This window comes from Malus sylvestris, chromosome 12 (assembly GCF_916048215.2).
Source record: "Malus sylvestris chromosome 12, drMalSylv7.2, whole genome shotgun sequence".
NCBI classification, from domain to species: Eukaryota; Viridiplantae; Streptophyta; class Magnoliopsida; order Rosales; family Rosaceae; genus Malus; species Malus sylvestris.
Genome location: NC_062271.1, coordinates 26073698 through 26096304, shown reverse-complemented (window position 1 = coordinate 26096304; position 22607 = coordinate 26073698). Strand labels below are relative to the sequence as shown.

General features: G+C 37.4%; 1 protein-coding gene across 4 annotated transcripts in view; it reads right to left on the bottom strand.

The window, feature by feature from the left end:
* The window catches only part of LOC126592600 (non-specific lipid-transfer protein-like), a 32367-nt gene extending 11665 nt beyond the window's left edge, over window positions 1-20702 (bottom strand). Inside the window, exons 1-2 of one of the 4 annotated variants that reach the window (XM_050258352.1) lie at window positions 20256-20702; window positions 16593-16892 (exon numbers count right to left, since the gene is read on the bottom strand). In XM_050258352.1, the coding sequence (XP_050114309.1) occupies window positions 16877-16892; window positions 20256-20593 (354 nt within the window). In that variant the 5' untranslated portion in view covers window positions 20594-20702 and the 3' untranslated portion in view covers window positions 16593-16876. Of the gene's footprint in view, window positions 1-16592; window positions 16900-20255 lie in introns of those variants that run through there. The other 3 variants (XM_050258351.1, XM_050258353.1, XM_050258350.1) reach the window with 3 other exon arrangements.
* Between the last annotated feature and the right edge of the window lie 1905 nt (window positions 20703-22607).

Here is a 22607-nt window from a genome sequence, read left to right as displayed (position 1 = left end):
AGAAACCAGACTCACTTGAGGAATGTCTCCTACAAGCTGCGCATCTCCAACTACTATGACTCAAGGGTCAAACCTCATTTTTTCAAAGTGGATGATTGGGTATTGAAGAAAACATTACTCTGCGACAGAGTCCCGAGTGAAGGAACACTTAGTCCAAACTGGGATGGACCATTTGAAGTTGTTGGCATCAGTCACCCTGGCTTCTACAAGCTTAGAAGCTCCGATGGCAAGACCATTGACCATCTATGGAACGTTGATCACTTGAAGTATTATTACAAGTAAACTCACATTGTACAAGTGTTAAGCTTTAACCGTTCGACATCCTATGTAATGAAGACCATTTGGCATGAATTCAATAAAGATGTGATTTAGACAACTCGGCCCTAATCCTCTTACATTCCTAGCAATGGAACACTCGGGTTCAAAGCTTCAACATGAAACAAAGTCTAAGTACATGTCAACAAGACTATATAAATAAATGAACAGATTCACAATATATTCGTTCAATCATACATTCCAACACATTCATACATAAGCTAATTGTGCTTCGAAAGGGTTCAACATATTTTGTGTCATTCGACACTTGCTACAATGTGCCTCAGCACCTTGCCCTTATTCTCACCAACTAGATGACGAAGGAACTTACCTTCGTACCACTAACCAGGTGATGAAATGTACAACCTGTACTTTAATATTATTTGGCAACTTGCCACTTTTATCACCAACTAGGTTAATAAGGAACTGCTTTTAGTGCCACCAACCAGGTGATGAAATGTGATGAAAGAACTCACCTTCGTACCACCAACCAGGTGATGAAAGCAACTCACCATTCATTCCACCAATTAAAAGACGAGTGGTACAACTGGTACATGTGAACTCCTAACATTCACAACTAATCAAAAACCCTCAAGCTTTACAACTCAACTAGGGGAGCACTTATGCTCAACAAGAGTTATAGTTACCAACAAAGTCTTATTACAAGCCAACAACAACTTCAGTGCATGGTATACGAAGATCAAGCTATTCAACCCTCTTGCATCTGCTTTAGACATTTCTCATCTGTAACAATGCAAACACTACAACTTGTAGAAAGCTTCACACACTCTTTATCAAGACTGTTCGAAGCAAATTCAATTTATATGGTTCATCCAAACCTTTGATGACTACAAGGTGTGGCTTATATATGTTGTCTCTCTTACATTTGCAAATTTCCAGTTTTCCCAAAACAAAAAAAAAAATTGAAAAAGGGAAATTGGGAAATTTAACAAAGCTTCATCAATGGAGGACAACTACAAACTCTCAAAAGCTTCACACACTCTTGATCAAGATAGTGTGAAGCAAAACCAATTTATGGTGGAAATCAAAAGCTTTATCAATGGAGGACAACCACAAATCTCAAAAGCTTCACACACTATTGATCAAGACAGTGTGAAGCAAAATCAATTTATGGTGTCAACAAGAGCTTCATCAATGGAGGGCAACCACAATTCTCAAAAGCTTCACACACTCTTGATCAAGACAGTGTGAAACAAAACCAATTTATGGTTCCAACAAAAGCTTCATCAATGGAAGGCAACAAAAATTCTCAAAAGCTTCACACACTTTTGATCAAGACAGTGTGAAGCAAAACCAATTTATGGTGCCAACAAGAGCTTCATCAAATGAGTTCAACCACAAATCTCAAAAGCTTCACACACTCTTGATCAAGACAGTGTGAAGCAAAACCAATTTATGGTGTCAACAAGAGATTCATCAATGGAGGGCAACCACAATTCTCAAAAGCTTCACACACTCTTGATCAAGATAGTATGAAGCAAAACCAATTTATGGTGCCAACAAGAGCTCCATAAAAAATCAAAGAGGCACTGCTCTCCGAATCTCGAAAGCCAGACTCCCACCAGGATTGATTTCTCAAAAATCGAAAAGGCACCGCTCTTCGAATCTCTAAAGCCAGACTCCTACCAGGATCACTTTCCTAAAAATCGAAGATGCACCGCTTTTCCAATCTCAAAAGCCAGACTCCCAACATGATTGTTTTCTCAAAAAACGAAAAGGCACCACTCTCCGAATCTCGAAAGCTAGACTTTCAACATGATTGCTTTCTCAAAAATCGAAGAGGCATTGTTTTTCGAATCTCGAGAGGCAGATCCCTGACATGATTGCTTGTTCGAAAACCGAAGGGGCACCGCTTTTCGAACTTTGAGAGCCAGATTTTCTTGGATAAAGCTTGTCTGCAATTTTCACACGCAATATCAGCTTTCCAGATACCACAGACCACTTTTTCAAAGTGCTTTGACAAAGTTAAAACACTTGAATATTGCAGTTTCCAATACATTGCTATGACCGATAAGGGTAAAGGAATAACGTTACTACTCGCTGTTGGGACAATTCTTATATATGTCGACCTTCATCCTCCACAGCCAGGCAAACCTGCAAATAAAAAAAATGCTCAACTCTTCTTCACATCCAAGAGGGCACTCTCAGTAGAGTCTCTCGAAATACTCAGCTTATTTTCCACCAGATAATACCTTTGCAAACAATCCACACCAGAGCAAGAGTATCTGATATCATCAGGGTTAAAAGTAAAAGTATCTTATATCATGCTTTTTCCTTGTCTTTTCCTTTGCCATTATTCTTACCTGCAAGACAAGGAGAAAGAGAGCAATCAGTCAGCATCTGAAATCAAGCTTCCAGTCAGGAATCGACTGCTTGAAACTCCTTGCCTGATTACTTACCTAACATTGCTCTTGAGTACTCATCTTCAACATCTTATACTTCCAGAAAAGATACCACATCTGCCTGAGGAACAGATAGGGCAAGTGAAAAGGATACAAGGAAGCATGTGGAGATAAGCGCAATAGAACACGTGCCGATTCATCTATTACTTTGTCAACAGCAAAAGTATCCCATATCATCAAGGTTGAACACACTCTTGATTTGATGGACTTGTTTTGACCCTCAAATTCTTGAGTCGGCCTTATACACTAGAGGAAACCAGAAAACCATCTAGCCTAGTTCAAGAATAAGCTTGTGGAAAATTACTTCTTCAAAGGCAAAAGTATCTCATGTTATCTCTTCTCATTTTTCTTCTCTTTATCCTTCCTGTTGCCTGCAAGATAGGGAGAATGAGAACAATCAGCCGGAACTCGAAATCAAACTTCTGATCTGGGACTGATTGCTGGGAGCTCTGATTGCTTACCTTGTCTGTCACCTCTTTCGGCAGATTTCCTAGTTCGGTGACTTGAGGGACTCCTACTACATGGTTTGTATCGCGCTTGACCAAGCCTGAAACTACAAGTAAGCTTCAAGTGAAATTGATACATTACCTTGTGCATCTCTACCGGTTAAAGATACCACCCCTTGATGGAGGAAAAGTACTTCCAGAGAAGATGTCACATCTACCTATGAGACAGATAAGGCAAGTGAAAATGATACCACACTTCGGTACTTAGAAGTTTCGTAATTACTTATTGGCTTGGATCTTGCAAGTCCCCAATTGAGAAGCTTCCCTCACTCAGGAACTTAGGGGAGCACTATTTGTATCATACTTGACCAATCCTGAAACTACTGAGCACCGGTCAACGTTATACCATTAAGGACCCAGAAGAGTTTCCCTCAAACCAGGAGGCCAATCATAGTGCGACACGTGTTGACATCAGGAACCAATCATAGCGTGACATGTGTCAACATCAGAAGCCAATCACAACACAACACGTGTCAATGTCAGAACAAAGCTAGAAACTCTCTTCTATAAAAGGAGATCATTCTCCCACAATATTTCCTAATGTCATTTGTACTAAATCATTCATTAGTACTCACTAAATAAGAGCTTGAACCTATGTACTTGTGTAAACCCTTCACAATTAATGAGTACTCATCTTCTCCGTGAACGTAGCTAATTTGGGCGAACCACATACATCTTGTGTTTGCTTCCCTGTCTCTATCCATTTACATACTTATCCACACTAGTGACCAGAGCAATCTAGCGAAGGTCACAAACTTAACACTTTCTGTTGTACCAAAGTACTCACTGATTTTATGCATCAATATTATGTTTATTAATAATTTATATCATTAACTATTACCTATATGCATCAGTTGTCACATTAAGTAATATTTTTATTTATTTTTGTCAAACAGAGGCTAATTTCATTAAAAAAGAAGACCACTACAAGGTTCGGTAAGTCCACCGACAATCTAAAACAACCTAAACCAAAAGAAATACAAGGACGGACCCAAAAACATAGCCCATAACAACCATAAAGGGAAGAAACCCTAGATCTAAATAAAGGGACCAGCCGCCTCCGCCCAAATAGTCACACTGTTGTCATGAAGCCGCCATCGCTGGGAAGAACCAACTAACCATATTGACAAATGGAAAATAGGAGTGGTGAACCATCCGCACTCTGAGCACTCCATAATCTAACCAATTAGTGCAAATTGCACTTTAACAGTCTCCAAACAGGATCCATGGAGAAAACACCCGATGAGCTGAGTAGTAGAGGCCGGTGGGCAGGGAACAACAGTTGGAGTGGATGAAAGCTTGAATAGAGATATGAGATGAGAACCGCCATGAACTGTGACAAAGTTCAGAGAAATCGAGAGAGAGCTCAAAGCAAGATGAGACTAGGGTCAGAAACAAAATTACCATTTCGTAGAGTCAAAACGGTAACAAGGAAATTAAAGAAGGAATGAACTACAGAAAAATTAAGGCAAAGGGTTGCCATCGACCCCAACCAAGAGGATGGGTTGGCGACTAAGGCTAGGGGTTTGTAAGAGAGTCCTTCCTCCTTGGGTGTGGGAAAGAAAGCAGGGAGAAAAAAGCTAGTTGGGAAAACAAATTCCCACTCAAGTAATATTCATATATGATCTTAATGTTGCGAATGAATCTCACATTGATAGGATAAAAGATTTTGTATGGTTTACAAGGAGTTGTGCTACTTCTAAAATTGTCAATTCGTTTTATAGTATAAACTTAATTTTTTTTCATGGTATTAGAATAAATTGTTCCATGTGTAAACCCAACGGCTGCACGTGCTTCATGTCATCCATTTGTGTTGACCACATGTTTGACTATGGAAGAAAAGACATTACATAGATTTATAAAGAGTTAATGTTACTTGCCATATTACCAATTAGCTTCATTGGCACACCAAGAATGACCACTAATTAATACCATAACAGCTGACAATATATCTCGATTTTGAGATGTGTTTGCACTAATTAATACCATAACAGCTGACAATATATCTCGATTTTGAGATGTGTTTGCACTAATTCAAGGAATGCGCAACTTACATAGTGATAATTACAGTACTCTTTTATTTTTTAGGTCGAACAATAATTATTTAATTTCTTAGAATCACATTTTGAGTTATAGTGTGTGGTTGAGTTTCGAGAACCTTAAATGATTTCACTAATAAGTCAATACCACTGTTTGGGAAATAATGCTAGGGAGACTAAATGTATAGACTAAATTTTGTAAGAATAATGTTAGGGTGACTAAATTTATAAATAAAATTTTGAAACTAAATGATGTATCACTAGGGCCGGTCCTGAGATTTTTGAGGCCTAGGACGACGTCAAAAAATATGCCCTAACTCCATATAATAAAAATTATTTGTTTTTACAGGTAAGACTTTGATAAAATAACACTTAGAAAAGCACACCAAATTTAATAATTTAGAAAGGGTAATGTTAAGAATACTAAATTTGTAGACAAAATATGGTAAACTAAATGACATGGAAGTTGATGATTGGATTATTATTTAAGGGTTGATTAACGTACTTATTTCTATTGATGACACATCATTTGGTTTGAGAGAAGGGAACAAAAAAACCCTGGCTTACAAGTAGATGTTTCCCCTCGAAAATTTGGAGTGCTTTTATATAAAATTGTGATGTGTTTTTTCTTATTTACTTACTTTGTCAATATGTGACTAAAAAAATATATCATATTTTTGAGTTTTTAATTGAAATGTATAAGCAATGCATGAGAGAATTAAGGATAAGTAAAATTCTGAGTCCCACCACCTATCTTTGTCCTTCCTCAAACTTGAACCTTTATCTCTTTCACTACCTCCACGGGTTACAACAACTATGCCTCTCGATATGGAACCTCTCATCATCGTTCACATTTTAACCCCTAAATCTTGTAGAACTAATGACAATTTTTTTCGTAATTTTTTCTGAAATTCGTTAGCTAGGTAAATTTGTCATCAAAATCCTTCTCCAATTCTATCTCTTCCGCCCTATGCCTTTGCAATTTTCTCCGACCTACAACCATATGTGATTGTTACTGTAAAATTATTTTTTCAAGAATTATATTTCTTTATAAATAAAATAAGAGAAATTGAGAGGCATGGCTTATGGCCGCTGCCCAGGGAAGTTAAAAGAAACGACAAAAGGGTTGAGGAAGAACATTAATAGATGTTGGGCACCATATTTCTAATTTATTGTTTTATTAAAATACATCCCGGTGTTGGGCACCATATTTCTAATTTATTGTTTTAACTTATTTGTATTTTAGTTTGTTGTGCAAATTACATCCCGATGTTAAATGGTGAGGGGTAAGGCATGAAAGGAAAAGCATAACGTGCCTTACTTTGATCCCAAACAGAATATCGTAAAACATTGGAAAAAAAATGAACACATCGGGTTTCGACACGACACCGTCTTGTTAAGTAAGCAACGAAACACCACCGCTCTTGCCTAAAGTTCTTGTTGATTTAACCAAGGTTTTAAAATTTATATGCTTATGAAAATATATATGAATATACTACCCTATCAATTTTTGGTGCCCTTCGAGTTTTTGGGCCCTGGACAGTCGCACTGCTAGCCCTGGGCTAGGGCCGGCCCTGTGTATCACCAATAGGAAATGAGCACATTTATCAATGCTTAAGTAATAATCCGCTCATCAACTTCCATGTCATTTAGTTTACAAAATTTTGTCTTCAAATTTAGTTTCCTTAGCATTACTCATTTTGTAAACTAAATGATATAAAAATTGATGAATAGATTATTATTTAAGTGATGATTAACGTGCTTGTTTCTTATTGGTGATACATCTTTTAGTTTGCAAATTTAATCTACCTAGCATTACTCACCCAAGTGAGCCACATTTTTAGATTTTTTTTCTCTTCTTGATTTGTTTCATCACTTTCATTTCGTAAAAATGAGGCCTATATAATTCAAATGGCTTCATAGCCAAAATGGTCCATAAGATTTGCATAACACATCACTTTGGTCACTGAGATTGAAAATCAATAGAAATGGTCACTGAGATTGTCCACAATCCATTATTTTGGTCATTCCATTAAAAACTCCGTTAAGTGTCCCGGAGCTCTTGGCCGGAAGTTTGGGCAATTTTCAAAGCTTCGTAACTCAATCGTTTCTTAACCAAATTCAACCCATAATATATCAAAATGAAGATATGAAAGTGTGGAATACGATTATACCTATTTGGAAGCCTAATGGTTGTCGGAGATAGCCATAAAATAACCTGAAAGATGACTGGACAGGAGAAAATTGAAAAACTAACTGGGTAAAATTTAAACATTTATAACTTCTTCAATACTCAACAAAATTGAGTGATTTAAAAATAAAAATCATACTTCTCAATGAGATAAAGAGAATTGTACCTTTCTCGATGGCTAACTTGCCGTGGTTTGGCCGTAAAACGGCTCAAAAGTGGCTATCTTGGTCTCGAGTTAGCCACTTTTTGAGAAATGTTTCATTCTCTTCGTCTCATCGAGAAGTATGATTTTTGTTTTTGAATTACTCGATTTCATCGAGTATTGAAGAAGTTATGAATATTTAAAGTTTACATAGTTTTCGGCGAGTTTTCCAATTTTCTAGCAGAGCAGTCACCTTTTAGGCTATTTTCTAGCCATCTTCGGCAACCATTGGGCTTCAAAATAGGTATAATATTTTTCTTCACTTTTCTATCTTCATTTTGATATATTATGGGTCGAATTTGGTTAATAAATGAATGAGTTACGAAGTTTTGAAAATTGCCCAAACTTTTGGCCAAGAGCTCCTGGATACTGAACGGAGTTTTTAATGGAATAACCAAAATAATGGATGGTGGATAATTTCAGGAACCATTTCTATTGATTTTCAATCTCAGGGACCAAAGTGATATGTTATGCAAATTTCATGGATCATTTTGACTAAAAAGCCAATTCGGATTAGTAAAGAAAAAGGTGCGTGTAAACCGAAGTTATCATACAAAAGGGATTCTCTACTGGTCGTAAACCAAACGAATATGATGAGCAATGCGTGATACTTTAGGCCACGTTTGATATGTAGCCATCAGCAAGGATACGAGAAGCATTATCATTCTGGAAATCATTGTATTGGCTTAGCAAAAGATTTTAGCTGTGTGTAGTATACCACGTTTCCACCCTTATTTTGAACACTAGCTCTAAAAGGAGCTTAGGTATCAGTACTTTTGTAACCAAGTAGCTCACTTGACAAAGAAAGTGCCAACGGGGTTAGGACCCCAAAGTAGTTAATTTTTCTCAACTAAAAGCACTGTATGTATATCACAAATTTTATTATATAACAATAGCAGGCTCAACAACCACAAGGAACTTTTAATCAATTGGCTTTCAAAGTAAAAACCTGGAGATTTTGATTTTTCACTCTATCTGAGTGGAAAAAATGTAAGTACTCTCGGCTACATCACAAGTCTTCATTAATAATTCGTGGAATGATAATATCATGTGATGTTATTCTTTGATTCATATTTACCGTCTCACATACACCATGAGTTTTTCTCGATTACAACTATTTTTTTACTGTGCACTAGGACAAGAATTGTTCTATTATTGCATCTTTCTTTCTTTCTTTTCTTTTCTATAACTATTTTAACTAAACCCATCTTATAATTAACGAGTTATTGGTGCAAAATTCAATCCGGCGGTTGTTCATGTTAATATGCTTCCTTTTTTCTCTTTCCGTGTCATTTTTATTTAGTTTCTGATGGGAGGAAGAGGGTGTTGGGATGACACGTCAGCCATCCACATCAGCACAGCCATGTCAGCAGAGTCTGTTAAAATTGTTAGAAGACTGTTAAGAGTTAGTTAAGCATTGTTGCCGACTGACTTGGGTATAAAAGAGTTGTTGTAATCCATTTTTATCATCTGTGTGAAATGATACAAAGAACAAATTCTCTTTTCTCTCTCGAGTGTTAATCTTTCTCTTCCAATTCTCTCTAGTCTTAGTACTCCATTTCAATTCTTCTGGTTTGGTTATCATGGTATCAATCGCCCGGACGAACCTTGGTGTAGTGTTCTTCCGCTGAAGCATATAGACAAAAGATCTTTCTTGGGTTTCTTCGATATGGGTTTCTTCATCTGCGTTTATCGATTCAAGATTGGGGATTCGATTCGAACTCGGTGCTTTATCAGGTGTTGTTCTTGAACTTTTCTGCATTATAGGTGTTTGATAAATTGTCGCAGCGAGAATTTTGTGAAGTTTTCTTACAAATTGTGTAAAATTCGATGGAGTGTGATAAAGTTTTGTGTCCAGCGTATAAGAATTTTTCATGAAACAAGAATTGTTAGAAGTATGTTCATTAGATGCTAATGTCAACAGAAGTGAGATATTTCTTGAAGAATGTTGTCTGTGGTGAAGATAATGAATTAAAGATTGTGAATTGAAGATTGTGAATTGAAGATTGTGAATTAAAGATTGTAAATTGAAGACAGTGAGTTGAAGATTGTTCTTCTTGAAGAATTTTACTGTGAAAAGTGCTAAGTTGCAGTTCTTGAAACACTATGGCATCCAATAGTGTCAAGATTGAAAGTTTGCTAGGAATGATAACTGTAAAACTCCAAGATGACAACTTTGTCAAGTGGAGTTATCAATTTCAATCGGTGCTCAGAGGGTATGATTTGTTCGAGTTCTTTAAAGGAGAATCTCAATGTCCACCAAAGTTTTGCATCACTCCTGAATGTGGTGTCACTGAGGAGATTACTCCAGCCTATAAAGAATTGGTCAAGAAGGATTTAGCTCTGTTGAGTCGTCTGATTGCAACACTCTCTGATGAAGCCATGGATCATGTTATTGGCTGTAAAACATCACAAGAAGCTTGGGAGTGCCTTCAAGAAGGGTTTGCATCTGTTTCGATGGTGTGGGTGAATCAATTGAAGACAGAGTTGCACAAAAAGGAACTGACTCTGTTGATAAGTTTTTACTTCGATTGAAAGGGATTCGAGATCAGTTAGTGTCCGCGGGAGAAAAGATAACAGATAATGATTTTATGATTGCTGTGCTCTCTGGTTTACCAACAAACTTTGAGGTTATTAAAATAGTTTTGCTAGCTAAAGATTCACCAATTTCTCTAAAAGATTTTTGAGCACAGCTTCTTGGTGCTGAAGCATATATAGAATCCAAGATTACAGGTTTGTCAACCACCATGTCAGCTATGTGTATTCAGGGTGAGCCTAATAGTTCACTACCATATCAAGGAGGCTATCAAGGGTATGAACAAGGAGAGAGTTCTGCTGCCAACAGATCACAATGAGAAGTACATTTTGGTGGCAGATCTGGTTATGTTGGAAATGGGGGAAAGTCTTTTTAGTCATAGCAGCGAAACAATAATTGGAGGTATTCTGGACATCACAACAACAACAATTTCAGATCCTAGTCTAATTTTGGGGATAAACCAGGGAGTTCTACTTTTGACAGAGGTGATAGTTCCAATAATAAAGGTTCTTCAAACAGTTTTGGTGGCAATGGCTCGAATGGATTTTTTTCTGGAAATGGTTCAAGACAAGGTAGTGGTTGGCAAAGTAATACAAATTACAGGTCTTCAGTTTCACCAGAATGTCAAATATGCTCTAAAAGAGGGCTTACTGCCTCAAACTGCTATTACAGAAGCACTCAGGATCAGAATCAATCATTTGAGAGTGTGTCAAATTTGTGGAGAAAGGGGCCATATTGCGCTGGATTGCTACCACAGAAACAACTACTCATATCAAGGCAATCCTCCACCACCTTCATCACTTGCCGGTATGACTGCTCAAGGATCAAATGGTTTTTGTTCCAATCCCAGTGTTCATGAATTTTATGCAGCTGATACATGGGTTGTGGACATAGGAGCCACTCACCACGTGACAGCTAACCTTGATATCATCAACCAGGCTACTCCCTACAATGGTGATGCTAAGATCACTGTTGGTAATGGTGAGGGTTTGCAAGTTCAACATATTGGATCTTCGATTATAAAAAAACCATCTAATGATCTTATTCTGCATAATGTTTTACATGTTCCCAAAATAACTATGAATTTGTTATCAATCAAAAAGTTATGTAGAGATAATGGTTGTTGGTTTGTATGTGATGATTTGATATTCTTTATACAGGACAAGGCAACAAGAATGATTTTGTACCAGGTAAAGAGTGATGATGGTGAACTGTTCAAGATACCAGTTAGTGTGTTTTCTCATTCATTTGCTGTGAAGTTGGGAAAGTGTGCTGCATTCTTAGGGAAGAAAATAAAGACATCAGTATGGCATAAAAGACTAGGGCATCCTTCAGAGGAAGTGTTGAGTTCAATGTTGCAGACTGCCCAGTTACTGGTTAGTGTTGATTCATGTCCTTCCTCTAGGTTTGTATGGATTTCCCTATGATGAATAAATCAGATACTTTCTGTGCATTTGTCAAGTTCTACAATTTTGTGTTTAATCAGTTTAGTACTACGATTAAATGTCTTCAATCTGATGGTGGAGGGGAATATATGAGTAACATGTTCAAGAAATTTATGGCAGATAAAGGAATTACTCATCAAGTGTCTTGCCCTTATACCCTTCAGCAAAATGGGATTGCTGAGAGGAAACATAGACACTTAGTTGAGACAGCCTCGACTTTGATGACAGAAGCAAACATTCCTATTCCTTTCTGGTATCATTTCTGTTCACATGCAACCTTCCTAATTAACAGAATGCCTAGTTAACTTTTAGAGATGAGGTCACCTTAGGTTCTTTTTGGACAGAATCTAGAAGTGTCTAATCTCAAGATCTTTGGAACTGCTGTTTATCCATTACTCAGGCCTTCTAATATGAATAAATTGCAACCTAGAGCCATTCAATGTGTGTTTATGGGTTTTGCTTTGGGATATAAGGGAGTCATCTGTTATGATATTAAACTCAGAAAGTTTATTGTCTCTAGGCATGTCATACATGATGAAGTTGTGTATCCTTTTCAGATTATATGCAAGCCTGATTACAGAAGTACATCACACCATAAATTAGCACAACAGTCTCCAGTTGTCATTCATTTGCCAGATACACTTGGAAACTCAGCAAGCACTAGTAAAAAATCATAGGAAATTTATACAGTGGCTACTAATGATTCAACCAATACACCTGTGTATTCAGATGGTAATGAAGGGGCTTTGGTTGCACATCAGTATAGCTCCAATGTTGATGTAGCATCTCCAGCATTACAACAACATCATCACTTACTCCATCATCACTCTGGTACATCATCAATGTTGCCTGTCCACTCATCTGCACAACTTGAGGTAATTCTTCCTGTTTCTATGCAATCTGATTCTTCTGCTAAAAGTGAGATACCTACACACTCTATGACTACCAGATTGAAGAGTGGTACTATACATAGAAGGAATTATGCAGCATTAATTGCATCTTGTCCTGAATTACATTCTCTCCAATTAACTGAGGACGAACCATTTGTTGGGGGTTTTTCCTTCTTATCTGAAATTGTTGATGCTTCAGAGCCTTCATCATTTAGAAAGGCTGCAACATTGCCTCAATGGCAGGCAGCAATGCAAGAGGAGTATGATTCACTTCGAGCACAAGGAACTTGGATTCTGGTACCACCTCCAAAAAATAGGGCATTTGTTGGGAATAAGTGGGTATACATGGTTAAAAAGAATCTAGATAGAAATATTGCCCAATATAAAGCAAGGTTAGTGGCTCAGGGGTTCTCACAAGAGCTTGGTATTGATTACTTAGATACCTTTAGCCCTGTAGTAAGGCATACCACTGTTCGAATGATTCTAGCTTTGGCTGCAATAAAGCATTGGGATCTTAGACAGCTGTTCATCAAGAATGCATTTCTGCATGGTGATTTGCAAGATGAGGTGTTTATGAAACAACCTCAGGGTTTTGTAGATGCATCTCATCCTACATATGCAAGTTAATTAAATCCTTATATGGATTGAAGCAAGCTCCATGGGCATGGAATTCCAAGTTCACTAGTTATTTGACATCTTTACAGTATGTTGCTTCATCATCTGATACAAGTTTGTTTGTCAAAATAGATGGCACAAATATGATAATTCTATTGCTTTATGTAGATGACATCATTCTCACAGGATCAAATTCTTCAAAAGTTCAACAAGTTATTCAAGAACTGTCTTCTGTGTTTGAGCTTAAAGATATGGGCAAACTGACCTATTTCTTGGGATTGCAAGTTCACTACAAACCTAATGGAGATATATTTGTGAATTAGTCTAAATACATTAAAGATTTGATTCACAAGGCAGGAGTGGATTCTTGTAAACCTGCAACAACTCCATGTAAGCCACATCAGTAGTTACTTGATGCAGAAGGCACTATCTTGACTGATCCCACATTGTATAGGAGTCTGGTTGGTTCATTACAGTATTTGACCTTCACAAGGCCAGATATTGCATATGCAGTTAATTCAGTTTGCCAGTTTATGTCTTCACCAACAGAAGTACATTTTGCAACTATCAAATGAATACTAAGATATCTTCAGGGTACAATTCAACATGGAATTCTATATTCTTCAGACATGGTGCTTGATCTTAATGCATTTTTGGATTCGGAGTAGGTTGCTGATCTCAATACTAAAAGATCAATTACTGGCTATGTTGTATTCTTGGGAAATAATCCAATATCTTGGCAGTCGAAACGACAAAACTCAGTTTTTAAATGCTCTATAGAAGCTGAGTATAAGGCATTAGCTCACACTCCCGCAGATGTTGCTTGGGTGAGAAACATTTTGAAAGATTTAGGTGTTGGTTTGTTTACACCTCCTGTTATTCACTGTGGTAACTGTTCGGAGTATTAAGATCATATGGCTGTGAATTAGACATGTGTCAAGAGATTAAAGAGTTGGTTAAAGTTTGTTATAGTGTAGCTTAGAGTGTAAGCCACCAATGCAAACTATATAAACTTCGTAACTATCATTTGTAACTAATAAGAAAGATAATACATTTATGAAATTCTCTTCTCTCTTTAAACTCTCGATCTTCTCTTCTTCTTATCTCTCTTTCTACATAACTATCTTCAGTAACATTCTTCAATAGTTTACATGGTATCATTCGCCTAAACAAGCATAGCAGCTTGGAGGTCTTTCGATCTTGGTTTCATTTGCTTCCACCTCTACAATCTCTTCTTTATGATCTTGTCTCTGTGGATTTGTGATATTTTCTAGTAAATTGGGGTATTTCGTCTGTATCCTTTCGTTTGGTTTCGTCTTCTCAAAAGTGTGCCCACCAAGTGTTTGTGGTTAGTTCTCTGTCAAGAGTCCTACATAATTGGCAACAATGGTGACCGCTGCTCAGTTACAGATTCTACAATCTCCGATTGCGTATTTGATTTCATCAGTCTCAAGCTCGGTAAATGTGAAATTGGATGAAACAAATTACTTGGCTTGGCATTTTCAAATGGAGTTGCTTCTTGAAAGACATATCATAATTGGTTTTGTTGATGGTTCGATACCTTGCCCTGCTCAGTTTTGTCATGACTCTTCTGGTGATTCGGCTACAAAGGTTCAATCTGATGACTACAAGGTGTGGAAAATGCATGATAAAGCATTAATGCAATTGATCACTGCCACATTGTCTTTGGCTGCGATTTCCTGTGCCATTTGGAGTACTAGCTCCAAAGAATTGTGGAGTCTTTTTAGAGAACAATTCTCTATAGTCACAAGAACAAGTATATTTCAACTTAAATCCGAGCTGCAAACCATAAAGAAAGGTAGTGATTCTATCACTGTGTATTTGCAGAAAATTAAAGAAGCCCGGGATTTGTTGTTTGCTGCTGGTGTATTTTTTTATGATGATGATATAGTGATTCTTACACTAAATGGTCTGCCTGCTGAGTTCAACACCATAAGATCTGTGATTAAGGGCTGTGAAACTGTGATGTCATTGAAAGATCTTCGGTCTCAATTGCTTGCTGAAGAAGTTCTGGTTGAAACTATTCCTCCATCACCAGTGTTATCTGCACTAATGGCACAAACCAATGGCTTGTCATCCAAGAATCAATCTTTTTCCGGTTCTGGTGAAAATTATGTTAGTTTTAATTCCAATGCATATAAGTCCTTTAATCAAAATGGTAAAGGCAGAAATCGGTTTGGAAACAACTTCAATCCGAAATATGGTACTGGCAAGAATTTTCATTCAAGTTTGGCACCAGGCATTCTTGGTACATCACCACCAAGAACACAGAACTATGGCTTTCAGGCTCAAATTTGTCAAATTTGTGGGAAAAATAATCATTTGGCATCTACATGTCGATTCAGAAATACCAATGTCTCCCAAGGTTGTCAAATTTGTGGCAAGCACAATCATCTTGCTGACATCTGCCGATATCGAAATACAATTGGTGCATTAGGCTATCATGTATGTGGGAATCCATATCATAGTGCATAAACATGTTTTTAGAAGAATGGAACCTCCCCAATGAGTGATAGGCATACTGCAACAACCAATGGCACTTACTCTTCATTCTTAGTACCATCAGCACCATCTCAGCAACAAGTTTGGCTTACTGATTCTGGTGCAAATAATCATATGACCTCTAAACTGGGAAATCTCTCATTGTCAACTCCATATCCTTTAAATGCGATCATTCAAACAGCTAATGGTGAAGGTTTAACTATCTCCCAAATTGGTTCTAGTCTTTTCTGAACTCCAATGCAGCTTATTAGGCTTAATTCTATTCTATATGTGCCAAAACTGTCTCAAAATTTATTATTTGTGCATAAGATTTGTTTGGAATAACTGTTGGTTGATTTTCGATGCTTTTCCATTTTGGATTCAGGACAAAACCACAGGGAGGATACTCTACAAAGGGATGTGTTATAATGGATTGTATCCTATCATCTTACCACGGTCTCATCCAGCTATCAATAAAGGAAAAATTGCAGCTTTTTTGGGAAAACAAGTTATAGTCGGTATTTGGCATAAAAGACTAGGTCATCCCTCTAATACCATTGTTTCTCAAGTTTTAACTTCCTCTCATGTTTCTTGTGTTGCTAATCAAGATCCTTATGTGTGTCAACCATGTTTAGAGGGCAAATTTAGTAAATTGCCCTTTTCTTCTTCAGAAGACAAATTTGTACAACCCTTTGACATTGTCCACAGTGATGTATGGGGTCCTGCTCCTTGTGTTTCTCTAGAAGGATTCAAATATTATGTCACATTCATTGATCATTGTACAAAATTTTGCTAGATTTTTCCCATATGCAATAAAAGTGATGTTTCTGATATATTTGTTTCCTTTTACAATTTTGTCTTCAATCAGTTTCAAGCTTCCATTAAAACTCTCCATAGTGATGGTGGTGGTGAATATATAGGTAAATCATTTCAAAAGTTTCTATCTGATAAAGGAATAAAGCATCAATTGTCTTGCCCTCACACACTTGAACAGAATGGGATATCAGAAAGAAAACACAGACATATCATTGAAACATCCATCACTTTATTACAATCTACCTCCTTACCATCTTTGTTTTGGTCTTTTGCTTGTCAAACCTCAGTATATTTGACTAATAGGATGCCATCTCTTGCATTGGGAAATAAGTCTCCATTTCAATTGTTGTACAACTCTATACCTGCAATACATCTGGAAGTGTTTGGGTGTTCCTGTTACCCTTGGTTGAGGCTATACACTAGTACCAAATTAGATCACAGAACAACAAAATGTGTATTTTTAGGGTATGCATCAAAGTATAAAGGTTTCTCTGTTATGATGTTTTTAAAAACAAAATGTATGTTTCTAGACATGTCTTATTTGATGAAACATAGTTTCCTTATCATTCTCTGGTGTCTAAATTTCACCCTAGTTCTTTTTCACCACTACCATCACATATATCAATCCCAAATCCAGTTCCAGATCAAAGTAATGTTCTTGTGTTTCCACAGTCACCTCCACACTCGACTTCAAGTTCATCATCAGGTTTTGTACCATTAGATTCAGATTCTATACCTAGTATCATGCCAAATATTGAACTACATCACTCTTCAGCAGATTTTACTACAGTCCAAGTACAGTTTCAAGTTCTAGTACAGACGGTTCTTCTGATGGTCAATTCATTGTTTCATCAACAACACAGCTCTTATCCCCTACACTCTTTGTGGTACCTGAATTCCAACTTGACCAACTGCAAGTGGTTCTCTCTATTCCTCCAGTTAATTTACATCCAATGCAGACACGGTCAAATAGTGGGATTGTTAAGAAAATTGCTCTACTTATTGCTGTTCATGAAAATAGAGGTGTGGATTTGACTCAAGTGGAACCTGCAACATTTAAATTTGCATTAAAATCTCCAGTTTGGTATGATGCTATGAAAGATGAGATCTCAGCTTTCCATAATCAAGGTACATGGTCATTGGTTCCATTGCACAAACACAAGAACTTAGTTGGGTGTAAATGGGTGTATAAGATCAAAAAGAATGTTGATGGTTCAATTGGGAGATATAAGGCACGGCTGGTGGCAAAAGGTTTTAGTCAAGAAAATGGCATCGATTATGCTGAGACCTTTAGTCCTGTTGTTAAACCAACAACAGTGAGACTAGTCCTGGCTTTATCAGCACATTTTGGCTGGACTTTAAGACAATTGGATGTGAAAAATGCCTTCCTCCATGGCATATTGCAAGAAGAGGTCTATATGACATAGCCACCTCGGTTTGTTGATCCAAAGCATGAAGATTATATTTGCAGGCTACATAAATCACTTTATGGTTTAAAACAGGCACCACGGGCCTGGAATGAGAGGTTCACTACTTTTCTACCATCTTTGGGGTTCAAGTCTACATATGCAGATTCATCCTTGTTTGTGAAAACTGTTGATAATTCTGTGGTGATCTTGCTTTTATAAATGGATGACATAATCATAACAGGGAGTGCTACACAAACTATCACTGTAGTTATTCAATCCCTTGCTAAGGAGTTTGAAATAAAAGATTTGGGACCACTTCACTACTTTCTGGGGATTCAAATTGTGCAGAATAAGGATGGCTTGTTTCTTTCCTAAGATAAGTATGTTACTGATATTTTAACTAAGTATGTTACTGATCTTTTAATTAAGTCTGACATGATATTCTCCAAACTTTATGCTACTCCATGTTTGCCATACAATAAACTGCTCACAGATGATGGAAAGTCGTACAATAATCCTTCATTGTACAAGAGCTTGGTTGGTGCCCTACAATACTTGATATTTACTAGATCGGACATTGCTTTTGCAGTGCATCATGTCTGTCAATTTATGCAAAGACCAATGGAATCCCATTTTGTGGCTGTAAAACGGATCCTCCGGTACTTAAAGGCTACTCGAGGTTGTGGTATTAAATATGTCAGAGGCTCTCTTGATATAACTGCATATAGTGATGTAGATTAGGCTGGAGACCCTAATGATTGACGGTCAACTACTGGAATAATGGTGTTCTTGGGTTCTAATCCTATTTCATGGATGTCCAAGAAACAAAACACAGTCTCTAGATCATCAACGAAGGCTGAATATCAGGCATTATCTACTACAGCTACTGAACTGGATTGGATCAAGTCTCTGCTGCATTTTCTACAGATTCCAATTACTGAGAAACCCCTTCTTTTTTGTGACAATCTGTCTGCGATAGCCTTGACTTGCAATCCCATTCAACATTAACGAACAAAACACATTGAGCTTGATGTCCATTTTTTTCGAGAAAGGGTAGCAACACAGCAACTACAGGTGCACTTTGTGTCTTCAACTGAGCAGTTTGCGGATATACTTACCAAAGGGCTTTCTGCACCTATTTTTCAGACTCATTGTGCCAATCTCAGGCTCAATTTCTCTGCTCCTGAGCTTGAGGGGCGATGCTAAGAGTATTAAGATCTTGTGGTTGTGAATTAGACATGTGTCAAGAGATTAAAGAGTTAGTTAAAGTTTGTTATAGTGTAGCTTAGAGTGTAAGCTACCAATGCAAACTTTATAAACTTTGTAACTATCATTTGTAACTAACAAGAAAGATAATACATTTATGAAATTCTCTTCTCTCTCTCAACTCTCGATCTTCTCTTCTCCTTCTTCTCTCTCTTTCTGCATAACTATCTTCAGTAACATTCTTCAATAGTTTACAGTAACATGTCAGCTATAGCTTTAAATGCCAATCCTGTCTTTCATTCAAGGATTAAACACTTGGACACGGATTATCACTTTGTTTGAGAGCGAGTTCAAAAAGGAGATTTGGAAGTGGTATACATTCCTACTGATGAACAAACTACTGACATTTTAATGAAAGGTCTTCACAACCCTATGTTTGTTCGACATTGTTACAATCTTAAGCTTGGAAATCCTAGCTGAGATTGAGGGGGGGGTGTTGGGATGACACGTCAGCCATCCACATCAGCACAGCCATGTCAGCATAGTTTGTTAGAATTGTTAGAAGACTGTTAAGAGTTAGTTAAGCATTGTTGCCGACTGACTTGGGTATAAAAGAGTTGTTGTAATCCATTTGTATCATCTGTGTGAAATAATACAAAGAACCAATTCTCTTTTCTCTCTCGGGTGTTCATCTTTCTCTTCCTAATTCTCTCTAGTCTTAGTACTCCATTTTAATTCTTCTGGTTTGGTTATCAGAGGGAAGTAGTAAAATGGAATAGCAAAAGAGGACAACATTACTTAAACTTATATATTGTTAATTAATTCAACATGGACGAGTATTATAATATTGATGACCTAGCAGATGATACAGAAGTAGTACTAGAACAACTTAAACGATTCCCTCATGAGGAATCCCATGTGGCCGGACCCCACAAGCACATTTTATTTTCACTAAATGTTATCTGCGGCCGGAAATTGATAATCTCCCATATATATCAATAAAATATACTGTTGATTGTTGTTCTTGAGGAAGATGCATTAGCCAAAACAAAAACAATTAGCAACGATGTATGCATTTTTTTCGGGGTTATGGAGTTCAACTTAGTTCAAAGATCTAATGGTTTGACATTCAACGGGAATTAGGGTTTTGTGATGCTTACGTGGCGCAGTTGGTGGAGGTGCTGATCTTGAAGGGGACGTTGACTCCACACTTTACAGGAAGTGCTGCTGCATTGTTAGGGTTAACACCACTGATGCTACCGGCAAGATTCTTCAGGCAGTTGCAGGTAGTCTGGCGATCAGCGGTGGTCCTGGCCAAGCCGTTATTGGTTCTGATTCCATTGCAGCAAGCTGGAGGGACAGCTCCGCCACGCCTCACGTAGTTAATGCATGGCCCAAGGTTGCTGGTCACTTGTCCACATGTTATGGCATGAACAACGCTCACCGACATGCACAAGGCCACCACCAAAGCAAGCTTGGTCACTGCAGAGCTAGCCATAATTAATGACTTAAAGAGGCTGTGGATTACCAAATATGTGTATGAAAAATGGATATGAAAGAACTTGATTTGAAAACTCGAGTAGCTAGTGAGTTATAAAGGCACTATGGTGTGGTGCTTGTATAGAGAAAAATTAAGAAAGAATAGTTGAACTAAGGGTATAGTTGTCAACAACTTTTGTGGCCACGTTTACGTGTTTAATTACTTGTTACATAAATCAGCATAATGAATTATTAATTCGAACTCCTTACATTTTAAAGTTATTGAACACTCGTCGGAACATATATCAAATTATGATTTGTATACAATGAAAAATGACTTCTTTTTTATGCAACGATACTCTATTTTACAACGTAGGGGATATTTGGGGCTAGTCATACAATGGGCGGTCATAGTAATTTGATTTTAAACTCATTATCTAAGAAATTCGAACCTAGTCAAGACATTCCACTTACTAGTGAAAAATTATACATAAGCAACCATGTATTTTATTTGATAAATCTTCTTTCTACTAAGTCTCATGTGTGGTGGGCTAGTATAGTGAGAAACATATTACTTTATGTGAACTGAACTACAGAAGAAAAAAGGCATGCATGTACGTCTGGTAGGAGTTGGGATGGAGTTAGTTGGTGGCTGTGATGAAATTAATGCTTTTGGTACGTACCATGCTCTAATTTTGTAATTGCAGCTGAGTCCCTTAAATGCTCTTAAGCACAGATTCAAGCTTATTAGCCTAATTACATAAATGATCCGCCACTTACCACCTACGTGAATGAGAAAGTACAAAATTATATTATTGGCGAACCTAAGATAAGTTTCATAAAACGAAATTCACGCCTCTCGTGTAAAATGCCATCAAAGGAGAACCAAATTCCTCGTACAAATTTGGGGATGGACATTATAATTTGGGGAAGGACGTTATAATTTGGGGAAGGACATGAAAAGCATTATTGTGGATGCAAATGTCCGCCATCTTTTTCTTTGACAAAAATGCACCTGCAAAATAATAACACCTAAGATTAAGGCCAAAAGTCTCACGCGCCCATGATGGATTTGGAGGGGGGGGCTTTGGCCAAAGAATCTCCGATGTCAAAGAATGTGTTTGGGAGTTTGTGGTTAGCAAATGACTTAGCTTTTTAGTAGAAGAATATGATTATTTATAAAGGAGTGGCTGACCCTATTTATAGAATAGGGGCCGACCATATATAGTGAAATTGTAAGTATAATTGCAAGATATTATGTGAAACAATATCTTGCAATTAACTTGGCAATTAATCCTAAATTGAATAGGAAAATTGTGAGTTACCTTTTGAATAAAGCTTTGATGAGGAGTGATGAGAGGGATTTGAGTAAATACCATTTTGATCACCTTTGACTCTTTCTTGATTGAGCCGTTATTGTCCGTTGCATGCGAGTGGGAATCTCAGTGTTCCTTGAAGGTAATCTTATCATTTTTACCCAAAAGTCCACGTGTCACCTCCATAATTTTCTTGATTATTTTTAGATCCACAAATGCCCCCACACTTGTTAGGCTGCTCGTAGGAAATGTCAACAGTTATAAAGATCTTCCTTTACTTTGGGTATCCCTGCTAAGTATCGTGAATGACGTTGGTTGCTTAGTCCTATTCGTTAGGAGAAAGGTGGGCTGTCCCCGATAGAGGAGATAAAGCAGATCAAGGTGGAGGCATTAGCTTGTCTGATCACTGTCGTGGAGCCTGCTGTGAATGAAGGTGGAAATAAAAGATCTTCCCCGCCTGCTCAAGAGATGCTGGCTGAGAAAAAGCCGAAGACTTCCTCCGCTACTCATGAAGGTCCGCCTACTACCGATAGGCTTATGATTGACTTGACTTCTTCAAAGGGGAAGAAAGATGAGGCTGCTAGATTTGAGTCGGTGACACTTGCTATGCCAAAGGTAGCTAGTTTGATTGCTAACAGGATTCGCTTGTACAGAGTTAGGTTGATTTCTACAAGCTCGATTATATAGATTATCTCTTTGGTAGGCCGTCTGACTTTA